The sequence below is a fragment of the Biomphalaria glabrata genome, chromosome 17 (genome assembly GCF_947242115.1).
Source record: "Biomphalaria glabrata chromosome 17, xgBioGlab47.1, whole genome shotgun sequence".
In the NCBI taxonomy this organism is placed as follows: Eukaryota; Metazoa; Mollusca; class Gastropoda; family Planorbidae; genus Biomphalaria; species Biomphalaria glabrata.
In genome coordinates this window covers 7,155,078-7,175,570 of record NC_074727.1, presented here as the reverse complement: position 1 = coordinate 7,175,570, position 20,493 = coordinate 7,155,078, and the positions used below count along the sequence as shown (strand labels likewise).

The 20,493-nt window shown below is 36.5% G+C and overlaps 1 protein-coding gene and 1 long non-coding RNA gene across 3 annotated transcripts in view; both read left to right on the top strand.

Annotated features, from left to right (window-relative positions):
• The window catches only part of LOC106051132 (uncharacterized), a 44,389-nt gene extending 39,622 nt beyond the window's left edge, over positions 1 to 4,767 (top strand). Inside the window, exon 4 of the mRNA XM_056015864.1 lies at positions 1,083 to 4,767. Within this exon, the coding sequence (XP_055871839.1) occupies positions 1,083 to 1,499 (417 nt within the window). The 3' untranslated portion in view covers positions 1,500 to 4,767. The remainder of the gene's footprint in view (positions 1 to 1,082) is intronic.
• Positions 4,768 to 12,886: 8,119 nt separating this feature from the next.
• LOC129923678 (uncharacterized) overlaps positions 12,887 to 20,493 on the top strand; it is a 52,391-nt gene continuing 44,784 nt past the window's right edge. Inside the window, exons 1-2 of one of the 2 annotated variants that reach the window (XR_008775678.1) lie at positions 12,887 to 12,904; positions 13,465 to 13,577. This is a non-coding gene — a long non-coding RNA (uncharacterized LOC129923678). Of the gene's footprint in view, positions 12,905 to 13,464; positions 13,578 to 16,054; positions 16,074 to 20,493 lie in introns of those variants that run through there. The other variant, XR_008775682.1, reaches the window with a different exon arrangement.

Here is a 20,493-nt window from a genome sequence, read left to right as displayed (position 1 = left end):
CTTGTTTCAGCTTTTAAAAAGTTTTTCACGACAATTTTTGTGTAGTGTTAGAACATCTCTGTGTCCAGTCTAGATATAATATAGTAACTCCAGTGGCGGACTGAAAGGGTTAATGTGTGTGAGGCCCCCTGATAATACACACGACTCAGGCCAATCACACAGGTCAACGGGTCAACTGCTGTCGATAGACAAGGGACAGTACTGCTAGTTCACGCAAATATGACCCATGTTGTGGTCATGTTATCCAGAGCCTTCACGGACTAGAGACAATTGTGTAAAAAAGGACAGTTGAGTCCAGGACAGCAAAGCAGTGAGGACTTGTGGTACCTTTGAGTCCTCGAGAATATAGCTGTACCAACAAGAGAGACGTGTAATGTTAAGTTAGGCAGTTCTGGTGTGTAGCAAAGCATTTGAAGTTAGTGTAGCCAATTGTGTTGAATTGGCTATCGATGTCATTGTAATTAAACCGCCACTTTGTTACTTGAAGCTCTTGTTGTCAAGTTCTTGTGCTTGATGTGCTGTTTAGTAATGTTTAGCAGTGTTTGCAGAAGGCCTGATAGAGAAGATCGTAACAATATATGTAGGTATGTGGCAGTAACGCAAACGAGGTTATTATTGACATTATTATTTGTTAAACCAAAATTATTAAAGTCCTCATAATCTAGACTCATAGAGGAGTCTGTTTGGTGTAGGATTAAGAATCTCATCTGCAGGTCACGTAAAAAGTAGCCCACGCCCACTAGTGCTATTAGAGCATGGAATGGAATGCCTGAGCTAGCCAGGAAAACCAGTGACTTGGCAGAATTTAAGTCATTGGTTAATATGCATGACTAAATGCATGGCGCGTAGGACGTAGTCATCTTCTTTTTTGAAGTAACGTCTGTATTATATAAGATAAGATAAGTAAACCACTGTGTTTGTCTAGTCTAATCATAGCTTCCAAGAAGGGACGAGCTGCGTTATTAAGAAAGAGGTCTCAGAATTATTACCCTAATGCTTTTACAAATTATTAGCAATGTACTTCGGCAATCTTTGTTAAGGCCAAAAAAAAAAAAACAGACTTTTTTTTCTTCTCTCAACAGCTTGAAGAGCTAGTGGCTGAATGTAACAGCACGAGAGACGCTGAAATCCATTGCAAAGCTGACTTTTACCGAGGGCGGAAATGCGAGTGTGATTGGGAATGCCTGCCGTGCTCTATCTGCGGCATCGGCTCCAAGCAGTTTCTGAACTACAAGAAGCGAGACTGCAACCAACTCCAAGACACTGTCTGCTGCGCAGATGCTGAAGACACCCTGGATGGAGACACGTGTGTTGCTGCCACGTCTGTAGCAACCACTACAACTAAAAGAGTGCCCACCACAACAGCTGCACCAGCTTACTCAGACGTTTATGAGCACCAACATGGTGCATCGGGAAATAATAACAATTCAGCTCAGAGAAATCAATTTCTGTCCAAGTTTTATGTATTTCTGGGAGTATTAACTTTGCTCTTTTTGTAGTGTAAGCCTAAAAATAATTTTATGAATTCTAGTTAGCCTATTTTTCTTCATGATAAAACTAGTGTTTTTTTTAAATTTTATAAATGTTGGTTTCAATTCCAAAAAAAAAAGTTCATTGTAAGTTTGCAGGTAGTAATGAAAAAATGGGTTAGGCATTAGGGGTTTTTATTCCATTTAGAATGTTTTCATTGAACCTGGAGTTATCCCCTAAACACTAATGACTATATCAATTCAGTTTGTACCTGCCTAAATTCTTCTTCTTGTGGAGAAAGCACTTAATAAGATATATACACTAAAAAAAACACATATTTTTTAAAATGGTTTTGATACGGTGGAATATGCTGTGGACAATATGCTATCAGCATGAGATATATTATTTGATTGGTTTAGTTACAGATAGTAATGTCTGTTACATATTAGCTTTCAAATCCTGAAGGAAAATTGATAAGATTTTGGGTGGACAGTGAACAATTTATCAACAGATAAGTACATTAATTATCAATAATTAAGTATCAACGGTCCAGAATTTTAAAGAGTTCAAGAATAAAATAAGGGGTCTCAATTATTTCATCTAAGAATAATTCTTGTGTCCACTGTGGTTCCTGTATATAATTTTTTTTTCTATATATAACAAAGTTGTCTACCTTTGCTTCTGCGTTTTTATTTCATCAGTTTTATTTAGCAGAGGCATAGCTATGGTGGGGGAGGGAGGGGGAGAATTTGAAAATAGCCCCCGGCTCCCACTTGAGGGCGGCCCCCTAATGAGTGGGTTTTTTTTTTACATTATTAAATTTATGCAAAATACACGGGCCCCCAAAAGGTCAAGCCCCCTGGGCCTCCAAATGATGGCAAATTCCTAGCTGCGCCACTGGTCAGTAGTGATCTTTATGAAATATTTGTATTATTCAAATCTCAAATTATCACTTTTCATTTTGCTTGTGTTAAATTATTAGTTTTTTTTTTTTTTTTAATGCAACTCAAAATGTTTCGCTTTTATTTTGTCCTTGCTTTGATTGCAATCTCCTATTTATGATGACTTTTTTTTTGTTACAAGTGTTCAATATTTTCAGCTATTACTGTCTTCAACCATGTACATATTTTCTTCTAAAAGTCTCTTGACAAAAATCTATTGTAAAAATAGGCAGTATGTATGATTTGAGTATATATTTCTTTAGTGCTTCTTTTTGTAAGGAAATAGGTGCCCGTACTCAGTGATGGATGGCCTGACTTTTAACTACTATGAAATTAATAATAATTGTTAAAATACAACAAAAGTAATAATATTTTCCCCACATTGAAAAAAAGTGCCGGTACGCCATACCGGTGCGTAACCGTCACAAAAAAAGCACTGTGTTTCTTAAACTTTTGTTATTAATTTAATGAAATGCATGTTTAATTATAATAATGAGCCAAATATAGTGCACCAAATGGCTCCAAACAAAAAAAAATGACTTTAATGGGATTGGCGGGTATGTATTCTGTTCGCAGGAATTGATGTATAGATTGTTCGCTGCATTGTTAAAACTGTTAGATACTTTACATACGAGACAATTCATTTAAATCTATTTTTAGAATTGGCTTGTTATTTGATTTTTTCCCTGTTTTCGCTGTTTAGTTTTGTTTTCTCTTTTTGCGTGCTTACATTGGTATTAACTTAATAATACTCATTGTAAAATTACAGCTATACGGCACTATTAATTAGTTGATGTATCACTTAATTTAAGCTATACACATAAATAATTAATTTTAGGTTACATACAAAATAAGAATCCAATCCAGATTTCACAGCTTAAAATAATCACTCTATAAAATAACACTTATATTTCTTATATATTTTTTTCTCTTTCCTTTTCTACTCTGCTGTTATAGTAGAGCTTTGAACTAAAGTTTTTGTAGAAGAAAAAAAAGAAACAACTGTAGTAATAAGTGTTAATGAGTATTTTTTTTTTAATGATTAAACAAATTGGAAGGGTTGAATGATATTTTTTCTAAACACTAGGCCCTATAAATCTGTTATCAGGCTGGTATCAGGTTCAAATCATTCCCGCCTCACCTCACCCCCTCCAACACCAGGCTAACGGACGGCCAGTATGAGGTTTGATGTAGGGCTTTAATCTCCCAAATTTTTTTTTCTATTTTTTTTTTTTAGGAATGTTCAAGCTTATAAAAAAACTACAAATATATGATGTATTGTTAGACATGTAAATCTGTCCATTTATATCTGCCATTAAAGCACCATTTGTAATTTGTTTAGGTTAAGGATCCAAAAGCTATTTATGATGGGCCCAAAGGTTACGAAACAATGCAGCATTTTATGTTGATTCAAAAATTAAAGATGATATCTACTGGGGATCATGTGTCGATTGTGACCTTTTTTCTCTCAATGTGATTTATATGTACCACAACGTGTCAAATTTGTCAAAATATTTCTGTTTAATATTTGTGTCGTAGGAAAGGTTGCCACGTCCCGAATTCTCCTAAAATTCCACAATAGTTTTTTTCCTCTACTAATTTAGCCAGCCTACTATTGAAACGGAGGGGACTTAAGATTAACTTTTTTTTTATTCCTTAAATGTTAGTGAAACTTCTTAGCTGTATGGGCTGCAGGGCGTGCACGTCATGATGACGTTACCAAGCAATAACAATTCAAATTATGTTAATGTCCAGGATATGAAAAGACAAGTTCTGAAACGTGTGGGACGTGTGTGGGACAAGTGTGGAACATGTGTGGGACAAGTGAGGAACGTGTGTGGGACATGTGTGGAACATGTGTGGGACAAGTGTGGAATGTGTGTGGGACAAGTGAGGAACGTGTGTGGGACAAGTGTGGAACATGTGGGACAAGTGTGGAACATGTGTGGGACATGAGCGGACTATGTGTGGGACAGGTGCGTAATAAGTGGGCTGACAATTGTGGAGCAGCCTCATTGGATGCTTGAGAGAATGAATAACTTTACATATCTCCATGGCGACCACTTCCATATAAACAATTGGACTGCGATAAACTCGAGTGAGAAATGTAGATGTGGTCCTGTGTTGGGGCCTTTATATTTCCTCACAAGGTTTATATTAAAATGTCAATATTGGACACAACGTAAAATTCCTTGTATAATCATTCCATACTGGCAGCATGATTTAAATGTTTCTTTCTTGGTATTTAATTAGAACTCTATTTTATATGCACATTTTAATTGTCTGATCTTGTAAACTATTCTACAATTATAGTGATGTACTTCCTTTTAATAAAATTAATAGATTTTTTCTTGAACATTTTTTTTTAGTTCTGTTTCTGTTCGTTGTTATTGATGATGTTGTTTTTTTTAGAATGTAAGTATAGTTGATTTATTCAACTCTACTTCCACATTGTCTCCAAACACTGGGCACCGCCAAATAACAAAAGCAGCCAAACACATGCGTAGGCCCTACCTCAAGTAAGCTATAATACATATTCAAATGGAAAAAATATACATTCATTGATATAGCTTTTAAAAAAAAACATTTAATATAATAGGATTCATACTTATTATTATTTTTTTTGTCATTGAACTGTTTATATTAATCTGTAATCAGTTACAACGACAGGGAATATGTATAATCTGTGTAATGTGAAACAAAACAAGAAAAGCATATAAACCAATAATTTGTTAATTCTAAAAAAGTGTGTGTTTGTAGAATATTGAGCCTTTATCTTGCAAATGTTTATATCTAATTCTGCCATACATACATCACCAACACTCAATAAACTAAAAGCGATACACATCTTCCGTGACTTGCAAGAAGACTGGTAATGGTCATTAATGTAATGGTCATTCATTATTGAAACTCCAGGTGATGGCGATAATCAGCATTAAATTAGGGGATATAACAATTTTTATACGCACCGAAAATTGCAACCTTTAGAGTTAACTAGAAGATTGCTGAAAATTGATAAGATAAGATAATTTGTATTGGTCCGATCAAACGGAAATTCAGTTTGACTACAAGTGACCACCTCAGCGTAACTACTGAAACGATAACGCTATACCAAAACAAAATTGAGCATATGTTTATGTTGTACTTTTTTTTTTTTGGTTCTAAATATAAATCATGATATTCCTTCCATTTGAGAGAGCTATCATAGAAATAATGACCAAAATGTTGACAATTGTGAAACTTTGAAATATTAATCAGATTTCTACTTAAGTAAGAGTAATATGATTACATATAGAGTTTACCAAATATTTCCAAAAAATTTATAGCCATCGATTAAACTTTTAAATGTTTAATTTAAATTTGAAATTTTGATTAAATTGGACAACATTGTCTTTTGTTTGCCCTGCATTTGAAACTTTTAGGCTCATTGTCTCCGTTGTACTGCTATTGCAAATTTTTTAAACTAACAAAACAATCAAAAACATTCTTCAATAACCTCCCTGTAGATCGAATCATACAAAATGTGTATATTGCGTTATTTCCAATCACCAAATCAGTTTATGTTTAGAAAACAAAAAAAAAAAAAAAAAAAGAATAAGAAAGAAAAAATTTGAATAAGTAAATATATTAGCATTTCATAACTTTATATCACATAGGCCTACTAAGAATTGCATCACAAGCGAAGAGATTAGAGACAGGACTAGCTCATCGATAGAACCCCATGATCTACTGCTAACTACGGTTAACCCCCCCCCCCCCAAAAAAAAAACAAAAAAACAACAACAACAAAAAAAAAAACATGTAAACTAAAATTCTATGGCCATATTACAAGGTTCTCAGGAGCTCGCAAAAACCTTCCTTCAAGGAACAGTACCAGGAAACAGGAAAGTGATAGGAAGACGGCATAAGAGTATGGACGGGCCTGTCATTGAAAGAGATTCAATCAAAAGCAAAAGACAGGAATGGAGAAAGACGGCCAACAGATCTTGTGTGGTGCCCCAACCGTTCAGCAGACAATGGAATAGGTGAAGACAAACTTTATATTCAGACAAATCCTGGAGAACAATTCACATATCATTTTACCTGATTCGTATATCAATAAACTAAACTATATGTTGGCTACTACATAGTATTTGTCATCACTACTCAATCTAATTATTGTTAGCATTATTACTATTCTTATTAAAATCAATTTACTTATTATAGCTAATGTGTTAGCGGCACTGTTAGCCCATAGCACTGCCAGATCTTGAGATGTAAAACAGAAAAAAAAAAAATTTCACTGTAGTCTCCCCTTAACAGTGTTTTACCGAGGACCTTCCGTACAATGTTGCAAGTCCCAGCACTAAGCCTCAATGCATGGCTATGATGATAATCAAGGGAGGGAAGCAGTACCGTTCTGTGACCAATATAAAAAAATCTTTGTTTTTATATTTGGAGCCCCGAAGATGTCTGTAAGGTCAGTTATCACCTGACCACCGCGCCAGCCTATTAGATTGATAGTGTTTTTTTTTTTTTTATTACTGTTATCATTGTCTATCAAGAAAGGGACAACAGATACAGCGTTACCTCAGTATTCAAGGATGTCTCCCTTAATTTCCACTTTAGGAAAGTATTAGGAAAGTATTAGGAAAATATTTTTTTACAAAGCTTACAACTCATTCTGTCTGTATGGTAAAAAATTTGTACACATCATTTCTCCCACACCCAATCTCGGATCAAGCTTAAATTTTGCACAATTATTTCTTTTACCTGACAACACAAGAATCAATTTTAAAAAATTGACCAATTAGTTATTCAACTATTGGTAATAAATTATTTTGTTTGGTATCTCAAATAGAAATAGTACTTGACTGAAGTGGTGGTTTAGGCTGAATTAGTCCCCTTTATAGATTGAGGCTTGTTACAAGTTTAATGACATGGCTGATCCAAACTGATTGATACATTTAATATAAGCTTTTTTTTTTTTTAAACAGTATATTTGCCTATTTTGCTTGTTTGCTTATGTCTTAATCAATGAACTGTTTGATTGCGTGTACAAATACTTTGCCGATTTATGTCCCCTACATTCCTGCATTCTATGATTCATGTATGTGATCTAGACCAACTCGATACGGAACGCCTTCAAATAAATCACTCGGTACAAAACAAGTCTGATTGATAGCAATGATAACACCCAAATCCATCGAGTCAATAAAAGATAGCAAATTCATACATAACTTGTGGTGTCAAACTTTCTTGAGGAGTGGATCAAACAGAATGAACTAAATGTACCGAATGTACGAAACTGTTTTTTTTTTATTCTGTTCTCCTCCCCGTCTTCCCTACTCCAAGCAGTGGCGTCACTAGGGGGGTGCGGTCCGCACCGGGTGACACCCACCCTAGTGACGCCACTGCTCCAAAGCTTTGTAAATGAGATTTTCATGAAATGGAGGCATATCCATAAGTAGCAAGCTATATGGTATATCCGTGTACAGAATACTGAAGTAGGCCTTTTGATATACTAGACCTATATATTTTTAAAGACATTTATTTTTTGGGGAGAGCACTTTTTTTTTCTACAATGCTTATAGCCACTCACTCTGTCAGTCTGTCAATCTGTCTGTCTGGTAAAAAGTTTAAACGTGTTTTTTTTCTCCCATTTCCCATTCTCGGATCAAGTTAAAACTTTGCATAATTATTCATTGTACCTGACAAGACATAATTCAATAAAAAATTAACCAATTAATTAATTTTTGTGATTAATTATTTTGTTTGATATGGAAGTAAGGGAAATAAATGTAGTTAATGAGAGATGTGGATGTATGTATGGATTTAATCCCCTTATTACGTTTTGACAAGTTTTTTTTACTCCTACTTCCCATTCTCGAATCAAGTTGAAATTGTGCATGCTTATTCATTGTCGATGATAACATACGAATCAATCCGAAATTAACCAATTAGTTAATTATTTAGTAATAATAAATTAATTTTGTTTTATATTACACAAAAAGGGAGCTAAACCCTGTAATTTTCAGATAAATGATAATAATTAGCGGTTCTTTTCCTTAAATAATTTTTAAAAAATGGCAATCTTTGTCTGTCTATTCAATCAATCAATCAATCAATCAATCTATCTATCTATCTACCTTATCTATCTATCTATCTATCTATCTAATTTTCTTTCTTTCTTTCTTGGAAGTTGAAGTTAATTCAAATATAAAACGCAACAAGTTCAAAATTGCTTCGCGCTTAAGATGCCCTCCAATCAACTTACGCAACAAGTTCCCAATCCGTAACTATTACATCAGATCACTTGCCTATATACAGCGGTCGCATACTCTTAATGAAAGCACAGCTTCATCAATCTTTAGTTGCGTGTCCAATGCAAACTGTTAAAGAAAGAGTGTAATTGTGTGAAGGCGGTCCTATACTGTAAATTGGTACATAACGATTTAGATGTGTCAATGCCTTAGACCAGTGGTTCCCAAACTGTCACAGAACTGTCGCTGAACTATAGTGCTCCACAAGGCCTGAATAGGTCTTCTACGAACTGCTAAAATAATTAACTAGTAGGCCACCACATGAATTAATCTCTCTAAAAAATAAGCCAAGTGTTCCGCTAAATACTCAGAATGTGGGAAGTGTTCCGCTAAATACTCAGAATGTGGGAAGTGTTCCGCTAAATACTCAGAATGTGCGAAGTGTTCCGTTAAGGAAAACGTTTGAGAAACACTGCCATCGACTGTTCCATCATGATCATTTCAGTTGTGTGTGTAGAGTACTACCAAATGATCAGTTACGTTCTTTGTTCACTGTCCGCCTTAATCTGTGTCTGTTTGTCTATTCTGACATTTCCCAGAGGGAAGAGATTGATTGTGCAATTGGAACTGACCTTAACTTAATTTAGTTTACAATAATCCTCACAAAATAGTTCTGTGACATTGAAAAGAGCATGGTGCAGACTGTTCAGCTATCCTTTAAGATAGACAAATAAAATCATTGAACAGATTTTAAGGTTAGTCACAGATTTGAGTATCCCCCCCCCCTTTTCCACAGGGGCGTGCCTTTCGTTTTACTTAATGGAGTTACTGGAAAAAATTGTTTTTTTAAATTTTATTTCTTACTTTATTTATTTCTTACTTTACCGACTTTTAGTCTTCTTCTATATGGTGACGAACTACGAAGCAGAGGCGTAGTGAGCAAAACGGGGCAAGGAACCTTACTGGCGGTCCCCCCCCTCCCCCCCCCCATTTTCCACGAATATCACATAGAAATATAGGCTGCGTGTGGCGCACTTCTCTGAGGGTGGCCACCGAGGTATCGTGCCCCCTCAACCCCCCTCACTACGCCTCTGCTACGAAGATATGAATTACGATCTGTTGAAAAGTGTGAGATTAAACCTTTTAGCTGTTTAGCGATCTCTCAGGAGACCCACTTTTTGCCTGGAGTAGTAAATGAGTGTGTTCTCAGGGTTGGTTGCTAGGTAACGCTAGGTTTAAAAATAAATGACGTAAAGCACAGAACTCGATGACATCATTTGCTGGAGACAATTAATACTAAAAGCACGCAATCTCTAATCTAAACTCTTCGCGACAGCACTTGTACTAGATGTCACACGATGTACATGTAGTCAGTGGCGTAGCAAGGTAGCCGAGTGCCCGGGTTCAATAATATCTAGATGGGCCCGCCTCCCCCTCAATAGGACTAATTTAGTGTGTGACAAAAAAACTCGAGTAATCTGAATGCATTTATAAAACGACATTCCATTACAAGTATTGCTCCTTTTCATAATTAATAATTCATTGAGTCTATTGAGTTACGACTCCATCGAGTAATAGTGTCTTCAATTGCAATGTTTTTTACAAGTCCTGAACAGAATTAAGCGACTTGAAGGCGTTTCAAATGAACAAACAAATATTTTATGTGTATGATTCAAGTTTCAACAAACTACCATTGGTCAGTCTCTAACGATCCCCAATGAAACTGAATACGATATATATGTTCCTACTATATGTACGGTTTTATGTTTTCCGTTTTTTTTTTTTTTTTTTTTTTATATATATGTAGAAAAAATGAAAGAAACATGTTGAGTATTGCGAAAGTTGAATAATTTGAGTGTCGAAATTTTTTATTCGTGCCAATCAGGCAAAATTTGCTTTGTTTGAGATACCAAACAAAATAATTAATAACCAGTAGTTAATTTACTAATTCGTCTTTTTTGTTTGTATTGATTCTTGTGTGGTCAAGTAAAAGAAATAATTTTGCAAATTTTCAGCATGATCCGAGATTGGGTGTCAGAGAAATAACGTGTACAAACGTTTACAAGACAGACAGATTAAGTTGATATAGGCTTTGTAAAAATGGGACCAGCTGGCAACAATTGTATAATCCATACGCCGTTCCTCAAGGTATCGTTACACTAAGGTCGGGTCTGAACGGTTAGCTTGGTACAACATAGGAAAATGGCGGGGGGCTCCCGGTGTGCTTCTAGTCCATGTGCCCGAAGTGCCAGCTATATCGGAAATGTCTTACATAGGCATTGACTTGGACCTCTTCCAGACAGAGCGGGTTGTTCAAGCAGGCTTATACGCCTAGAGTTCGCAGAGCGTTCAGGCTCAACTCTTTTGACAATCACACGGCAACAATTGTCACCGCCAAGTCCGGGGCTAGCCACCATTACAATAAACCTGATGTCTAGGCAGCTGGTACACAGACTCAGGTTTAACGTTTTGAAGTTAAAATTTGGTTTAGAATAGGATATGTTGAGAAGACTTTTAAAGTTATCTATTTTAATCGCCTTTAAGAAAGTGCAATTATTTATTCCAGTTTGGTGTCATACTTAAGGGTTCATGTGGGCCCCAACTGGTCATGAGTCATGGGCCCAAACGCAATACATCACTTTGCGCTATGGCTAGCACGCCACAGACTGTGGGCCCCTAAGGGTCGTGGGCCCGGGTTCATTGAACCCCTTCGCACTATGGATGCTACGCCACTGCATGTAGTCTTGAAATATCATAAAAATGTTTATTGATGTGATGATTCTTTGACTTCATTACTAGTTTTATTTCATCGAATTTAACTAGCAATACTTCTTAGAAATCTCGTCTTTAAGCGGCTGCGCCCCCCCCCCCTCCCTCGAACTGAGAAAAGCCTCTATTCTATTCTATTGGCTGCCTGGTCGTGCGGTTTGCACGCTGGACTGTCGTTCAGATTTATCGATGGTCCCGGGTTCAAACCCTACCCGCTCCCATCCCCCGTCGTCCTGCGGGAGGTTTGGACTAGGAAGTAATTATCTTCAACTCTGAAGGAACATCCGAAACATGTAAAACATTTTTTACAACATTTTACATTCTTTTTGTGCAGTCGATATGTTTTTCGAGTCTATCCCAATTATATGTTAAAAAGATATAGCTCTATTGAAAATACTATTTCACCATCGATCGTATCAATTTCAAACATAAAATGTGTGCAACTGCAAATTCTGTTATTTTTAACAGCTCCTAACATACAGAGTGCAGGGCCGGCTACATGTAATTGGAGGCCCTAAGCGAAGTGAATAGGGTGGGCCAAAATAAATAGAAAAACAAGAAATTAAGGTCAAAAATTTGCAATTTACTACTCATATTACTTTACATTTGGATTTTAAGTTTATTGTTTGATTATTGTTGTGCAACTAACATTACAATGTATGTATGCAGGTTTTAATATTGTGAAAAAAAACAAAACAAACAAAAAACAATGATTTAAAAAATCAACGCAGTTTGTTTTTTTTTGACACGAAAATTATTAATTTCATGTATTGTACCTGAAACCTAAACAGAAACAAGAAAAAGATGAATATCATTCTGTTCTCCTTGTAGAGCACAGGAGACCCTGAAACTTGCACGCCATAAGCACACGACCAGGCAGCCTCTCCGTAGTTGCAGCCCCTCCGTAGCTATATGCGTACATAAAATAGTCATGGGGGTAATGTACACTATATAGTGAAAAAGGCAACAATGTTTATTATAAAAACTTTTGTTTTATAAAATATCGTCAAAATTTCTCTCGCTAAAACGGCTGCCCAGTACGATTACATGTACCTATTGGGTTACTATTCCATTCGCCCAATACAATCAAATATGCCTGTCTATATGCCCACATGCGCCCTTACCATGATTTGCACCCCAACTATGACATGCGCCCCTTTACAACTACAAGAACCCTAACCTAACCATGATATGCCCCATTACTGTTACGTGCGTCCCATCCATTATATGCGCCCCCTTTTATGACACTTGCCCCCTTCCACTTGTGTACAATCAGGACACATCATTGCCATGATAATACGTCTGTTATAAAACGCCTGCCTCATGAGGCCAAGACAACCCTTACTTTGTATAACAAAAACGCGTCTTTCCAAGCACACCCGTGTGACCCATAAAAAATGCGCGAACTGAACACACATCGACACACACGAACACACGTGGGAGATGTGTTAGTAATTGCAGGATTTGATTGCATAATAAAAGGTTTGATTACCTTTATCCTTGAAAGACCTTTTCGTCTGCTAACAGGATAGATAGTAACACTGATTTCTGCTTAGCATATAACTAGACTAGCCTTTTATTAAAAACGAATCTGTTCTAAAAATAGTAACATTGACATCTTTTTGACTTCTATCTTGCTTTGTACATAATCATAAATGGAAATAACTAGAATGTGTATCTTCGTCTGTCTAGCTTGCGGAGATATAGATTAAGCAAAGTCTATTATTAATATTATTATGAATTAATTTTCTTTTCCGGCACTGCCAGGGTCAAGCTGCGTTAAATGAAAACATAATTCATTGCACATTATTATTATTATTAAAATAAACAAATATTCATTCTCATTCTCTGTCACTGCTGGCGTTATAGAGTAACGAAATCCATTGTGGTCTCTTTAACAGTGCCCATCATCGAATACAACATGACAATGTTGATAAAGATTTATTCAACTAACTATTTCCAAGAAACGTGTTTTTCTCGGAAACATGTTTCGTCACGTGACTAAGTTCGATAATTTTTTTTTATTTCTTCCATTCACGCAGATCTTCTGTACTAGAGGTGTCCAGCGACCTGGAAGCTTTTGTTTACGCATTAGTGTGTAGTTGATTAAAGTGCTACTTTACACTTAAAGTGTTTTGTATGGGATTCGGTTTCGGTAAGTGTTGATAAGAGGTTATGAGGCTTTCTCATTATCTGATACACTCTAGATCTCTAGTTCAAAACAAGGCCTTTGATTGCACTTGATCTAGATATATTGTTGATCTAGATCTAGCTCTAGTTATTTTTTTTTAAATAGAGAACTTAAAAGTGCTTACACTTACAGTAATTTAAACTGATCATTAATTGTGTTTTAGAATAATCGTGTAGATTTTATAAAGACATTTACTCTAGATCTATATCAATACATGTATTAAGTGCGTTCGTTACATTCAGGGCCGGCCTTAGGCATAGGCAAACCCCCCTATTACTTATGTTTGGCCGTGTTACATTGAATGAGATTCCAATGTGTTATAACATAGTGGCTGCCTTGTATTTTATGCGCTGCGAGCTAGACCAATCTTCACGATGGGTCGAGTTTTAACTGTAGATGGGAATCGAAGTTCTGATTCGGTTCGGTCAGATTTGAATTCGGTTCGATGACAAGTATGGTTCGGTTCGGTTTCACCCCTTTCAGCCTGCTAAATGAAGAGTTGCGATTTCTTTTATGTCAGCTATTATATGCGAAATCGACTTCTTTTGTGTCTCTTGTAGTTTGTTGTTGAGTTCATTTTGAAATCTTTTCTTCGCGGCACAATTTAAGAATGCCGCCATATTGATGTTCTTGATCTCATTGTGCTGTTTGACGTTATGGTCTACAGAAACAGAAATCAGGAGTGAAGCCCCTTAGGCGTTGGGAGTATCAGACCGAAACCAGTGAATCATCTGGGCACATCCATTGCCTTTCGAGACAAAAGGAGCCATATATGTATAGGATGTGATGTCCCTTTTAAAAGCCGAATCCCACAACCACGAAAGCTCGTTAACTCTTTCTCTCCTTAGTTATTTTTCCACGTTTTGAAGAATTCTTCATTTTGCTCATTACTATTTCACTACCCCTGTTATGATTGGGCTTCAATAGCTTTGTTGTTTGTTATCAGAAACTGTTTTATTTGGTATAGATTTAAATGGAAATGTATGCTCTTTTTATATAATTCAAAGTCAAGTTTAAAAAAATTAAACATTCATTTAATTTACTGAGGTCAAAATCAACGATTGTAACGTCGATTAGGAGAGAAAGAGTTAAGTTGAGGCCCTTGTTTTTCATTGCTCCCACATAAAAGTTTCAGTTTCATACGTCATAAAAAAAAAAAAAAAAGTTGTAGAACCTGTTCTCTACTCAATCAGCACACTTCCCTCTAGGACAGGGGTTCTCAACCTGTGGGTCGCGACAATCTTGGGGGGTCGATTGACCATAAAAAATATGGATTGTTATTGTCTACTCTTCTATTGCTGTATGTGTGTCTGTATCATATACATTTCTCCTAATGAATCATCATCATCATCATCAAACTCCATTAGAGTGAGGGCTTGAGGGCTTGAGAGGCTCAAATCCTCTCTTGCAAAAGCCCTGGACAGAAACCCTGCTGTCTTGCGTAGCGCATAAATGTCACCATACAGGTCGAGAATTTTGGGTTTCCCAGACCTGTCGAGACGGAGATCAGCAAGTCTGGGGAAGTCAGACAGAATATGAGGCACGGTATCCTCTTCTTCCCCGCAGCGGGGGCACCGTTGAATGAATAGAAGCATCTCCATGGTGTCTGAGCTGAATCTTCTTTGAACAGGTCTTTGCCAGTGGTGGTCCCATGCACGCTCCTCCTAGTAGCTATCTCTTCTGTGTTTTTAAAATTGCTTTTCGTACCGTGAATTAGTACCAAGAGTTGAGTGGAATGTCGGCAGCTATAGAAAACATTTTGAACTCTGCTGTTCAATCTCTTAGCTTTAAAGTGAGATTTCTAATTGTCATGCTGAAAAGGCGCCAATTTGAAATCTTTTCTTCGCGGCACAATCTAAGAATGCCGCCATATTGATGCTTTTGATCTCATAATGCTGTTTGACGTTATGTTCTACAGAAACTGAAATCAGGAGTGAAGCCCCTTAGGCGTTGGGAGTATCAGACCGAAACCAGTGACTCGTGTGGGCGCATCCATTGCTTTTCGAGACAAAAGGAGCCATAGGATGTGATGTCCCTTTTAAAAGCCGCATCCCACAATCATGAAAGTTCGTTAAGTTGAGGCACTAGTTTTCATTGCTCCCACATAAGAGTTTCAGTTTCATACCTCATCAAAAAAAAAAAGTTGTAGAACCTTTCCTCTACCTCACCAGCACACTTCCCTCTAGAATAAAACTTCTATAGATTGGGACTCTGTCAGAAAATTCTTATATACGTTTTGTGGCTCAATGCTTGAAATGTTATAAAATTTCACATCATCACATTGTTGTGATTCAACATCATACCTAACCCTAACTAATCTCTTGCTGTCAGTCCGCTATGACATCCAGCCATACTTCTGGCTGTATTATATACATTTCTCCTAATGAATAGAGGCATCTCCATTGTGTCTGAGCTGAAACTTCTTTGAACAGGTCTTTGCCAGTGCTTCGCTAGGCCAAGGTAAGATGCCGCTGTTTTTCAAAATGTTAATACCTTAAAAAACTAAATTCTACTTCTAGAGCTAGAATCGAGTAGGAACGAAATAATGACTAGATCTAATCCCATTTTTTTTAAAATCTAGATATATATGTAATATTTTTACCCATATTTCTTATTCTCATTTCTTGCTCTTTCCTTTCTGAGGGAGAGAAATGTGTATAAGGAGTTATTTTTTTTTGGTCTTGTTAAAATGGTCACAGATTTATGCATAAAGTAGTTTACGCACTTGACTACATGTTCGTTTACGCTTTTTGCTAATGGGAGGAGACGAGACACTAAGCCAGTGTTGGGCAAACTACGGCCCGCGGCCCAAGTCTTCTTCCCCACATTCCCCCCCCCCCCAAAATACTATATTCATTCCATCCTGCAACCCCTCTCTATTTGTTTTTTTTTCTCGATGGCAGCTTGAGTTACGCCCCCCTCCCCCCCCCCCCCGAGCAAAATGATTCAAAAATTCAGGTAATAACACTTTAACATACCTCAGAAAGGAAAACAGAAAAACTACAAATGTATGTTGTTGTTTTTTTTTCACCTAGTTCTGCTTCTGAATGGCCATGTACGTTCAAGTTGTTTCAATACTATACTCATTGCAGGTCTTTATACAATTTCTAAACCGCTATAACGCCCCCCCCCCCCTTTTCCACTTCCCATTGGTTTTAAATTCTAGGCCTATAAAAACCTATTGCGGTTTCAAAACCACAGCCAAAGACCTTTTATCCCTTTTTTTAAAAAAAATAATATTTTGTAGAGCTACGGAAGCTCAAGTGGGTCATAGTTTATTTTGCTTGTTATTTCAATAAAAAAAAAAAAGCTAATCTGGAGCCTAAAAGAAATCTATTATATTTCTTTAGATAAATAAAAGTAATTTCAAATTTCTTTTATATGCTTTATCTACCCCCCCCCCCCCCCCAAAAAAAAGGATTTTTTTTTCAAAATTTTCATTAAATTCATTGTAGATATTAGCAGCCGCCTTTTTTTCAAAGACCCGAACAAGCAAAATAATAATTAAAAAAAGCCTATATAATGGAGAAAAAAAAACTGCACATTAACAGCTATTGTGATGTTGCTTGTTCAGGCTGTCTTGAGGTCAACTATGGATGACTGTTGAATTTCAACCAATTACTCTGCAAGCGTTTGGGTGTTATTGTTCGGGTGTATTCCGTGTAGTTGATCAACAATCCAGACAAAACAAACACATCGGTTTTAACTAGTAAAGAGATGTAGTCACGCTGAAGAACAATGTAACATGTATTTATTCTAAGAAAAGGCCACAGTAAACGTCTCTGTCACTAAACACGCCATTACCCTAGAGGATTATATCGCTAACTGATTTTCCGGTCTCTAACCCAACATATCCCAAACGTCACTAGTCCCATTCAATATGCGTCTTCTATGGTGCGTCGCTAAATAACTAATCTATATAAATAAGGTGTCTAACACTATGTAGGCCTATCTCAATACTTTAAAAGTGTATTTCCCTTTTCTATATCAAAGAAAAGTAATATATTACCATTTATTAATGAATTAATTGTTAAATATGTTTAATTGATTCGTGTATAGTTAGGGACATGATAATGGAAAGAGGAAGAAATAACGTGTACAAGATTTGTATTAGACAGAGTGAGTTGTACACAACAAAAACAAACAACTTTATCATCAGTTGTACACATATAGCCATCGATTAAGCTGTTAAATAATTGATTCAAATGGAAATTTTGGGAAGTATGGGTTAAATAATTGATTCAAATGAACATTTTGGGAAGTATGGGTTAAATAATTGATTCAAATGAACATTTCGGGAAGTATGGGTTAAATAATTGATTCAAATGGAAATTTTGGGAAGTATGGGTTAAATAATTGATTCAAATGAACATTTCGGGAAGTATGGGTTAAATAATTGATTCAAATGAAAATTTCGGGAAGTATGGGTTAAATAATTGATTCAAATGAACATTTTGGGAAGTGCGGGTTAAATAATTGATTCAAATGGAAATTTTGGGACGTGCAATTAATTTGACCCTCAAAACGCGTGTGGTAGTTTAGTCTCTAAACATCAGAATTGTAATTCCATTTTGTATGTATCATTTTAAAACAACTCAGCGCTTTAAGGGTTAATGCCTGTCTTTTTTTTTTTTTTTTTATATACTATCTCCCACAACGTTTGTAGCACAATTGAGGCTATATTTAGAAACCTTCAAGCATTACTTAGGAACCAATACTGAATTCTGATTTTATTATTATCTTTTAAAAAAAACAACAGGTGGTCGGTGTATGTGGACACTACCTGGATTAATTTGTATGCTATAGAAATCATTTTACAGTACCTTAGTTATATCTGATTCATAAATATGTAAAATGAATTTAGCATTACTATGCAAAATCAAAATTTTAATTTTGTGTTATTTTAATTGCCTGTCATATGATATGGAATAGGTAGATATAAACTGCATAAATAATTAAATTTTTATTGGGACACGAATGCATTCTAGGGCCCTGACACATTCATTCACCTAATTATCGGTAATTTTCCCACTTTCCGTGGAAAAAAAAAATTACCTGTTGTAACAAGCCTTGGGTCTAGGGTCTAGAAAAACGAAGCCATTTTCACGATCGAGACCACGGCGGTTAAATTTCACCAAAACGATTTATCGTTCGCGATTTCGACAATATATGTTTCTTAAAGCCGACATATCTAAAAGTAACCGATTAAACTTCTTTTCGTTTTTAAACCCTTTTTACACTTTTTGTTTTAGCGTGATAACTTTCTTTTGTAGGCATTGTCTAAAACAATCATATGTAGCTGACATTGGCTGAATACTTTTTTATTTTAATGTGAGCATTTCGTTTTTCAGGATGGGGTGGGGGGGGGGGGGGGAGATGGCTGAGTTGTTAAGCGCTTGGATTCTGAAATGAGGTCCTGGGTTCAAATCTCGGTGAAGAGTCAGATTTTGAATTTAGAGATTTTTATGGCGCCCTCGAGTCCAAGCAACTCTAATGAGTGCCTGACTTTAGTTTGGGGAAAGTTAAAGCGGTTGGTCATTGTGCTGGCCACATGGCACCCTGCTCGTTAAACGTTGGCCAAAGAAACAGATGACCTTTACATCATCTGCTCTATAGACAACAAGGTCTGAAAGCGGAGCTTTACTCTTTTACTTTTGTGTTACGATTTTCAGGATAAGAAAAAAAGTCCAGGCACCAAAAATTGTCGTCACCGAGAAGTTCACAAAAGCCTAATTCATACAGCGCGTGTGCTTTTTGCTGCTGAGCTGTCAGCTCTTTTGCAGACTGTGCCAAGGAAAAATAGTGTGCTGTTCTCTTCAGTTGTTCAGCACTGCCGTACAGGGTGTTGGTTATGTTGGGCTGGAGTGGTAGTTGGATCTGCCTAAGGTGGATTAGGAAGGGGCATTCAAAGAGGATATGTTTTACGGTTTCACAAAAGTAGACGCAGTGTCTACAAAGGGGGAGTTGTGTGGAATTTATTTTGTTAAGACGGTAATTTAACAGAGGTGTGTGTCCTGTTCTTAGTTGGAAGATCGTAGATTGCTCTTTGCAGGGGAGGAAAATGTTTGACATGTTTCGGATGTTCCTTCAGAGCTGAAGATAATTACTTCCTAGTCCAAACCTCCCGCAGGACGACGGGTGAAGGGAGCGGGCAGGGTTTGAACCCTGGACCATCGACAAATCTGAACGACAGTCCAGCGCGCAAACCGCACGAACAGGCAGCCAGGAACTTAATATATTGCTCATGTTAGCGAAAAGGCCATGACAACGTTTTATCAGGGTCACATCTGCAGTATTTTCAGTTTTAATATCACTGCCTGGTATGGCAATCCGAACTCTAAAAATAAAAATAAACTCCAGAGAATCCTAAATTCTGCTGATAAAGTCATTGCAAAAACAAAACAAACCCCATTTGGGCAGCTGTTGGCTAAAAACACTCATAAAAAAGCTAAAAAGGTTCTAGAAATAAAAAAAAATAAATCATCGATGTCTTTTATTTTGTGATTTCCCCATCACATAAGAGATATAAGACACCGATAGCAATGACAACCAGACACAACAAATATTGTTGTTATGATTATTATTATTATTACGTTTGCATCTATATTGTTATTGTTATAGTAGTAATGCTGAGGTGGACAATGGTAGTCAAACTGAATTTACCATTTGTTTGGACTAATAAAATTATCTTGGCTCTTTCTCTCCGTAATTATTTACCACATTCTGGTGGAATCAACGCTGGTATCGTCAGTTCGGAGAGAAAGAGTTAAGATCCGAAAAGCATCAGAACAATCACATACTGTAAATAAGACTGTTTGTTAAGGCGTAGAGCTTGCGGAAGTGGGGGGGGGGAGGGGGTAGAACTGAAACTTGAAATTAC